Source organism: Centruroides vittatus, unplaced genomic scaffold, assembly GCF_030686945.1.
Source record: "Centruroides vittatus isolate TY-2023 unplaced genomic scaffold, ASM3068694v2 contig_799, whole genome shotgun sequence".
In the NCBI taxonomy this organism is placed as follows: domain Eukaryota; kingdom Metazoa; phylum Arthropoda; class Arachnida; order Scorpiones; family Buthidae; genus Centruroides; species Centruroides vittatus.
The window spans coordinates 153,342-162,041 of record NW_027122516.1 but is presented as its reverse complement, the minus strand read 5'-3'; the positions used below and the strand labels follow the sequence as shown (position 1 = coordinate 162,041).

Sequence of the window (8,700 nt, the reverse complement as noted above, 5' to 3'; positions counted from 1 at the left end):
CTATTTTAATGGACAGATGATTTGGTATAATAATCAATAAAGTGGCTGAAATAAAAATATCGACTTAATATTTCCATAAAACGAAGTTATAATAATGAAAATATATTTCATAATTACTTGGATGAAAGCCTTGTTTCTTTATAGTTTTCAAGTAACGACTATAGAATTATATATATATATATTTATATAGATTACACGTTTTATTTTATATTCGAAACACTTTCTGATTTATTGCTCCTGTTTTTAAATATATATTTTGATTTAATTTATCTCAGGGAAGTGTTTTTAAAACATTTGTTTTCTGTACTAAGCGAGTTTGGGTTGTTGGAGAGACTTCTCAATTTGGCTCTTTTCTGTTTGTAATACTTCAATTAAAGACTGGACTGAAATGGTATCCACTGAAATTTCATTAAAATTAGTAAATAATAATATATATTTATATTTTTTTTAATTAATAAAATTATCAACCTTCCGATAACTTATTCTGAAGTTCTTCATTTTTCTTCTTCAAGAGTACGATGGTTAATGCTTGTCGTCTCAACTATTAAAAGCGAAAGAATATTTTAATTAAATTCAGGTGTGTATTTATTGTTATATTAATTAAATTATTTACATACCAAATTGTGTAATCTGGAAATTTCTTGTTTAAGACGGGTTAAACATCCGAAATATGACTGGAACGATTCCAAACTTTTCTGTCTCCTATAATAAATTTTTTATACACTTGAATGACTCATTATCCTTCATAAACTGCATTTATTAAAGCTGTTAATGCTTAAAATTACTTTATATATATATATATATATATTGAAATAATACAGTAACCCTTCGTTATATCGCTGATTCGGATATATCGCGCTTTTTCTTTGTCTCTCGGCAAACGCGATATAACGAGGGGCTACTGTATTTTTATGATAAACTGTAATTTTTGTCGCTAATTTTAAGACAGATAACGGGTGATTAATGATATTAAAGGTCGAGAAGCCATTCTGTGAGAAGTTATGTGTCATGCATCTAGAAATCGTACACAACTCGTGAGCGATATGACAAGGGGTGCCTCCCAGAAAACTTTCTGAAGGAAATTGGCTTTATATTAGGCGTTAGACATGAAAAAAACACTGTAAGTAAGAAAATTTGATAAACTTGTGACGAAAACCCAGTAAACTCCACGTGAGAAAACTCGATAAATTCCACGAGACTCCCGGTAAAGTCCACGTAGAATGAACCCGGAACAACTACGAGTGTTCAATTAGAATTCACAGGACCAACATCAGTATTCGGCCAGGATTCACGGGACCAACTACTAGCGTTCAACCAGTCTTTATTCACTGAGACACTGGTATGTACAACAAGGAAACTGAATTGATATGTTCTCGTACCAATGTTTCGAAATATTTAACCTGTTGCTACTCTTAAGTGTTCTTAAACACCTTCCTACTATTCATATTCGTCCACTGTAACACTGTTAGAACTTCCATTTATTTAAAAATTATTATATTTATATTTAATTAAAATTATCATATAAGTATAAACGATTACAGTATAATATATTCTATGGCTTTAAATTATCATTTATCACTTGTAAGCGAGCAAATCCCGGAAGACAAATGAATAACGTCGGAGTAATATATTCTATGTTTATGTAGGAAAAATTGTACAGTAATTTAAATATATTTTTGCAAAAATACAAATAATATACATATAAATTTACTCAGGACTTTTTAGTTTTGTCTGTTGATGGCTATAAAAACGAATAATCAAGATTTTTTTTGATGTATCGTTCAGCTTAAACCAAGAATTATTATATAGCGTGTGTCTAGAAAACGTAACAAGGAGATTAATCTCACCATCTATCCACTTCCTCCTGCATGCAAGCCAATGATTCCGGATTATTCCAACATTGGACACCCGGAAGGGCAGGATAATGTCCTAAAAAAATTAATAAATGATAATATCAAACGATAAATAATATCCATTTAAAGATATAATATACAAGAAACGTATAAATTACCATCAAAGGGTGGAAGGTAACACAGAATTTTCGAATTTTCTTTAAAGTTTTCTATGTCTCTTGAAGAATAAAACAATTTCTAACGTTTTTTTAAATTGTATTTTAATTATATTATTAAATTTTTTATGATAAAAACTTACCTAAATTTACTACAAAGAATGGCATCGTCTACAAAAGAATTTTTTTTGAAGAATTTTTGCGAGGAATTCTTCGCTTCGACCACTAATGCGTCGTATGGTCCAACTTGAGATGGGTTTTTTAATCTCTAAAAAGAATCGTAATATGAAAATTATTTATTATAAATTAATTTGAAATAATAATAATAATAATAATCCCACTTTCTACAGCGTAAATTCATTATGCATTAATCTTTCAATCTTTTCTAAGTCATTTACAGAATTCCATCAGGCGTAATATACAAATGAATGCTCTTTACAGTCCATAAGTGGAATTTGTTAAATTTTCTACGCTTTCGGGATAATTTTATGCTAGAAAAATCAAAGTTTCACTTGTTGAAATGTTAAATTCACCAATTATACGGATGGGAAAATTTCTTTGAAAATACATTAATTGGGGCAATTCGAAGTGAAATTGTTAACCATTTCCACTTCTAGTTAAATATAATAAATTTAATTTATGAGTTGTTCGGTGGTTTATAAAGTTTCTTCCATTAAAAACCCAGTGTCAGACTTAAGTGTAGGCAATTTCTTAGGGCCTAATTTTAAATTCACTGATAAATAAATGAAATTTTTATCTCGTGTTAACATAGTAACATTCACAGCTTCTTAATAGAGTAAATGCAGCAAATAAAATGATTAATTCTTTATTTTTGGCACTCGAATCGAAATTTTTGTCACCTAATCCCGCTGATACTCCAACCGGGAATTGTAGAAAATCCGAATTTTGTCTAGAACTGGAAATCGCAACCACGAATATCAGAAACCGCAGATAATACGCATCTACTCTGTCAACATTAAGCATCCCATTTTACCTACGTTTAAATTCCATAAACGTTTTCTCGTTTTTTCCTTTACCCTTTTCTTTTACATTTCCCTTTTTCCCTTTTCTTTTTATTCCCTTTTTCCTGAAGCCAAATTTTATCTTTTTATTCCCTTTTTCCTGAAGCCAAATTAATAAACAAAACAGAAATGTTCGTTAATATCACATCCTCTTATAAATTGCTCTTTAAAATAGTTGAAATAAGCGGTTTACAGCAAAATTAACGAAAGATAATTTGTGTTTTTCTCTTGGCATTTTCTTTAAAATTGTCTTTTCAAATCGGAAAAAAATTACACCTAAAACTTTTTTATCAAATTACATACCTCAACGAGATATCTTCCAAGACAGCACTTTCTGTAACGTTTGCGGACGGCCAACAAAATTAGATTAACCACTCTAATCCCGGGAATACTGTTTTAATACGTTTCAAAAATTCTTATATTATTCTATCGATTTCTTCATATAGAAAAATCACGGAAGATTCTTACTTGTACTCTTTATGAAACGTTGCACAAGCGATCAATCTGTGCTCGATCCCAACGTGAGAGGGTTGCAACGAGTATCTCTCCTGAGCGATTTTCGTTTCGTTCCTCCTATTTTCGACCATCTTCAGAAACTTTTGTAAGCCTTTAAAGTATTCTTGCTTGTTATCCTCTTCTTCTTCTTCTCCATTGCTGCAAGCCAAGCAGAAAGCGATTTTTCCCCCCATCGTTTTACCAGTCATCAACTATATCCAATTGGCAATCGATAAAAAACGTTATCGCTCACCTGTCAGAATCAGAATCTAGCGAATCGCTGAAGATATTTGAAAATGGCATCTCTGTTCGGGTACATCTCTCTGTTTTGCTACTACTAGTTACAGAAGAGACAAGACCATTTTTGTTTAAGACGTCGACGTTACCTTCTTCTCTCTTCTGATCCCTGTTTTTGTGTGGATTTCCGTTTAAGATTCCTTTTCGTTATAATAAAACGTGGTATTTAAAGATAAATCTCACCTGAATATCCAAGATTTCTCTTCGTTACCATTAGGGAAACATCCCGAATTGCTGCATTCTTCTTCTGAAGTGTGTTCTGGAATAGTTGAGCTCTCTTGACTAGTATTAGCTGCGCTATCTTCGTCTCCATTCTTTTTTTCAATAGGATTATTGTTGATTTCTATAGAATATAAAGAATTTATGATTATTACGCTTTAAATTATACTAAATTTTTAATTAATTCGTCCGTTATACGCTACGAATAATCACTTATAAAATAAAACGTTGATTCGTTGTGTACACACGAATCCGTCTTCCTACTGGAATAAGCACTAAAATTAGAGAATATTTGATTATTCTGCATTAAAATACGTCGTAGTATAGATTAATTTTAATTGCATTTTTGTGAAATTAGTTAAAAGTCAGCTCTGAAAGTTTCTTCCAATTCTACTCTTCACATGGCTTTCCCTTTGAAGAATAAGACGAAAGAAAAGAAATATAGCAGTAAAATAAATTCTACTTCTGTTGTTTTATATAAATATATAAAATAAAACTATGAAAAACAAAGATATGTAACCGAACATGGAAGAAAAATAAGAAAAATTGGAATTTTTGGCCGTGTTATATACGTTTATCCCAGCAAATGGAGCGATAATTCTGTCACCTTATCCAAACATTTCTATTCAAATTGGTCGTTCCGAAAATAAAACTACAAGAAAGTAAACAGATCGAACTGAAATGAATTCTATTCATATAATTTCAATAGTATATGTCACTCACAACGTCAAAACTACACAAAAGAAATCCATACAAAAGAGAACAGAAGGATGACTTTAGAAACAATAGCATTTATTCTTACTTTAATATTTAAAAAAAAAACAAACAGGGACACAAAATATACAACCGATTTTAATTATATAAATTTAATAAACTTACCTCCAAGAGAATCTCTGGAACCGCTTTGAATACTCGCTGCACGATTCTCCCATTCTTTTAATATTTCTAGAAATATTTTCTTAGTTAATCACTCCAAGTTTCATGTCGAAAAAAAAAAAATTAGTTGGAAAAACCTCACCTGACGTGTCTCGAATGAGAAGTAAGGTCTTTGCTCCTTCCAGACAGACTCTTCTATATAATTCTTCGGCAGTTTGTTCGGATAAACACACGTTATAAAGTGCAACAACAGCGTGCAATAAATCAGAAGGAGAGAGAACCTGGATTGTAGAAGTTTCTCTTGTATAATATAAGATTATTGTTTACTAGAGATTAATATATTAATCAATAAGTTATTCATGATTCTTTCTAATTACGGTAATTCGTGCTTGTTAAGGTGATATATTAAAATCATTTGCTTAGTTTATTCTATATTCAATTCTTTAAAATCTATATACTATCTCTCTATAACCCGTCAGGCCTAAAATCCTCTTCGAAAGTATAGTGTTTCATATGTTCTAAAAGCTTTTAAAGACCGAAACACTTACTTAAATTACAGATAAACATCCATAAGTGTAATGACAAGATCAATATTTTACAAATAATAGTGTTTAAATCCACCTAACAGCTGACAAAAATGTTATTTCCTTTTCCATAGAATATCGCTCGACGTTATATTATAGGGCCTTATATATAGTAAAAATATGGCATTACAATTTTTTAACTACAACCGTCAGTAAGAAATAAGAATGTATCTTTTATCTCCTCTTCATCAAAGATGCTGGAGAGCATCTTTACAACTCTCCTTCAACTTATCTTAATCTAGTGAAAGACAACATACAGACAACTAGGAAGTAGTTTCTTATTATTTTTTTCTTTTTTATTAGTTAGTATTCATCGTTATAAATATATCAGGAATTTTTTACTTTTGATAATAAAGGACTTAAATGTGATCGATTATGCATCTAATGGGATTTTACGTTGTTATCGTAATGAGAAAACGTGGGTAATTTAAATGCGATACGTTAAAGTTGAGAGAAAAATGTCACATTTTATTTATAACTTGATGATGTGTAATGGGATGATGTTCTATATTTAGTTAACATAACATTCAAAATTTTCATCTCTGTCTCATCACTCATCTTGCCTTCTAATCACCCTCCTATAGCAGGTGGATAATTAAGAAGTTATGCGATGTTAAAGCTATTAATTTTGTTATCTAAGCTATTTTTTCTTTAAAATTATTCAATAAAGAGCGTAAATTACACTGGATAATGGATAAATTAACATTGACAGGTTTAACTCCAGCGATCGTTAATATACTGACAAAGAAAAATCGAGAAACAATTCAGATTTAGAACGATTTTCTTTAAGCAATTAGCATGTTAGACTATTTAAAGATCGTTTATCTCTTACTAAATCATCATTTATCTCCCATTTTCTATAGAATGCGACCTATTTTAGTGCTCCAGTATAGTGACAATAGTTTCAATTTCGTACCCATTAAGATAAATTGCGAGAAAGTTTAGCCTCTGTTATCAGTTGAAAGTGTTGTTTAAGAATATTTTTTTATCGCTTCATACCAAAAATTTCTCACTAAAATACTCTAGAAGAAGAGAAATTACAGATAAAAAAAAACACTTTTTACTGTTTCGTTACAGAACATTAACTGATGAGATTTATCTTCCTTGAAGAATTCTCGAGAATATCAGCTGTTACACTGTTAATATTTTTCTCGTTTTAACACGTAATTGTAAATGATTCCTCATAAACACCAATACAAATTTATATTATAAAAGCCGCAAAAAAAATTCTTTTACTGTTGCTAACGTTATAAATCATGTTAGAAGTATAATAAAACATATGTGACTGCACAGAAGACGTATCTTACGTATCTTCATCCATCTTGTCAGCTTCCACGCTTCCTACTTTCTGCTTGTTTAGCAAACCAACGAGCAATTTGTCAAGAAAAGTTTAGAAAACATGCTAAAGACAGTTTATTTTTACTTATAGATCCTTTTAAAGATCATCATTTTAACGATAAGCGTACGAAAGATTCCCCCAGTTAGTGTGATGATCAATGATCAACTCCCGAATACTTGCTATTATCAGCGTGATGAAGCGAATTAAAACCCACGCCCAACTTCCAAATTTATTAAACTTTATCACGGCAATGAATATTTTTAGTTAACGTCCTTCTTAGACAGGTAAATAAACAATTATCTCTCTAGTTCCTGTACTTGTCGCTTGTTTAAAATCATGTGACACAGTGAGTCTCTCGGGCGTCAGCGCAAACACTACCATAAAATTACTTTCTAGAAGCATTTTATACCAGGAAAAAAACGTTATTAAATTATCAAATATTCCGAAATTCGACACCGTGCTTAAATATTCATACAGAAAAATATATATATTTTAAAAAAAAATCTCGATTTGTATGTTAACAAATCGGCGAAGAATAAACGAGCAACATCGATTTTTCATCCATCTTACATTAACAGCCCTTCACTACTTTATATATTTATAATAATATACACACTACAGCTCAGAATAATTTAGATATGAAGCTCAACACGCTTAAGTATTCGTCGTGATCTACGGGATAAAAATATAAATAAATGAACCCGTTATTGATTATAAAATAGACAAAAAATTACCCTATAAAATCGCTCATAACAGAGGGGTGCAGAAATGAAACAATACCCGCCTTCACTTAAAAAAAAACCCCTCATAAGTAGGGTGCGCACCCCCTAAATTACGTCACACTTATTATACTAATAGAGAAGCAACGTTATGGTGTTTTAACTCTTCCGGTTCTCACAAAACTTTTATGACAAGGAAATTAGCTCACCTGTTCGGTATGGTATCCCCCTAAGTTTAACCTATTCCACTCTTCTGTATTGGAGATACGCGATGTTTTATCCCCTCTGACGAATTTACCAAACTCTACAGTGACAGGTAATGCAGTCACTACCTCTCCTTTCTTGGTTTTGAACCGAATTCGATCTGACACGGATACAGACAGCATTTTAGTTGTATGTGCAGTCCGATCTGCTCTACCAGACCCTTTTGCAACTATCTACAGCCCGTTTGTCGCCATCTGGTGAGACTACAAGCCAATTATAAACACGCTCAACTGGTTTCGTGTTTATATAAATAAAAGAAAATACGTATCGTGATTTTCTCCTAGTCAATTTATTTTTTTCATACGTTTCGCTCCTCTCTCCCTGTGTTTTTTTTTTTTTTTTAGCTTCGATATTTTACACCTCGTTTCATCAATTATTACAAAATTAATTTATTTTAATGACGTCTAAAACAATAATTTAAATCTTTATAGGATTTATATAGAAGATTTAAGCTTTAATTCCAGTTTACATCTTAGCATCTTCATCATCCTCTTTATCTTCACGTCAGCTCCTTCTTCTTAGAACCAATTGAACTATACAATTGTCGGTTTCACAACATTTATACAATGTTAGTTCAAATTACAAGAGCTTCTGGAATTTATTTTGTCGGTGTTTATCGATCAGATAATAGAGGAATTCCCTACAGGTTAAGAGGACGAGTAAGGATAAAAGAGGAAAAATTTGGAGAGTCAACACTAAAGGAGTCAAAACATCACTTTTCAATTTAAAACTATGTAAGAAGAAAGTCTTTATTTTCTTCTACTTTAAATCCTTAATCCTTGAGGGTTTTTTTAAAAATTAGTTTACCTTAAGCTTTAAATTTATTACATCCTCTTCCATTTTATTTTCCTTTGTTTGTTTCCTCATCTGTCCAATA

The 8,700-nt window shown here is 31.0% G+C and overlaps 1 protein-coding gene across 1 annotated transcript; it reads right to left on the bottom strand.

Annotated features, from left to right (window-relative positions):
* Window positions 1-306: 306 nt before the first annotated feature.
* On the bottom strand, window positions 307-7,969 carry LOC136981832 (uncharacterized). The gene is made up of 13 exons (XM_067278216.1): window positions 7,769-7,969; window positions 5,060-5,198; window positions 4,921-4,986; window positions 4,006-4,165; window positions 3,779-3,931; window positions 3,499-3,684; window positions 3,334-3,421; window positions 2,152-2,276; window positions 2,012-2,070; window positions 1,848-1,929; window positions 618-702; window positions 469-541; window positions 307-398 (listed from the first exon to the last, which is right to left on the bottom strand). The coding sequence occupies exons 1-13, from the start codon at window positions 7,943-7,945 to the stop codon at window positions 307-309; spliced, it is 1,485 nt and encodes a 494-aa protein (XP_067134317.1). The 5' UTR covers window positions 7,946-7,969.
* Window positions 7,970-8,700: the final 731 nt, after the last annotated feature.

What these genes read in the sequence shown, in the direction of transcription:
- LOC136981832 (XM_067278216.1), bottom strand. Translation starts at nt 7,945, where the DNA reads ATGCTGTCTGTATCCGTGTCAGATCGAATTCGGTTCAAAACCAAGAAA. An exon ending in TCTCATTCGAGACACGTCAG is followed by an intron (nt 4,987 to 5,059) that starts GTGAGGTTTTTC and finishes AAATATTTCTAG; the next exon opens with AAATATTAAAAGAATGGGAG. An exon ending in TTGGAAGATATCTCGTTGAG is followed by an intron (nt 2,277 to 3,333) that starts GTATGTAATTTG and finishes GATTCTTTTTAG; the next exon opens with AGATTAAAAAACCCATCTCA.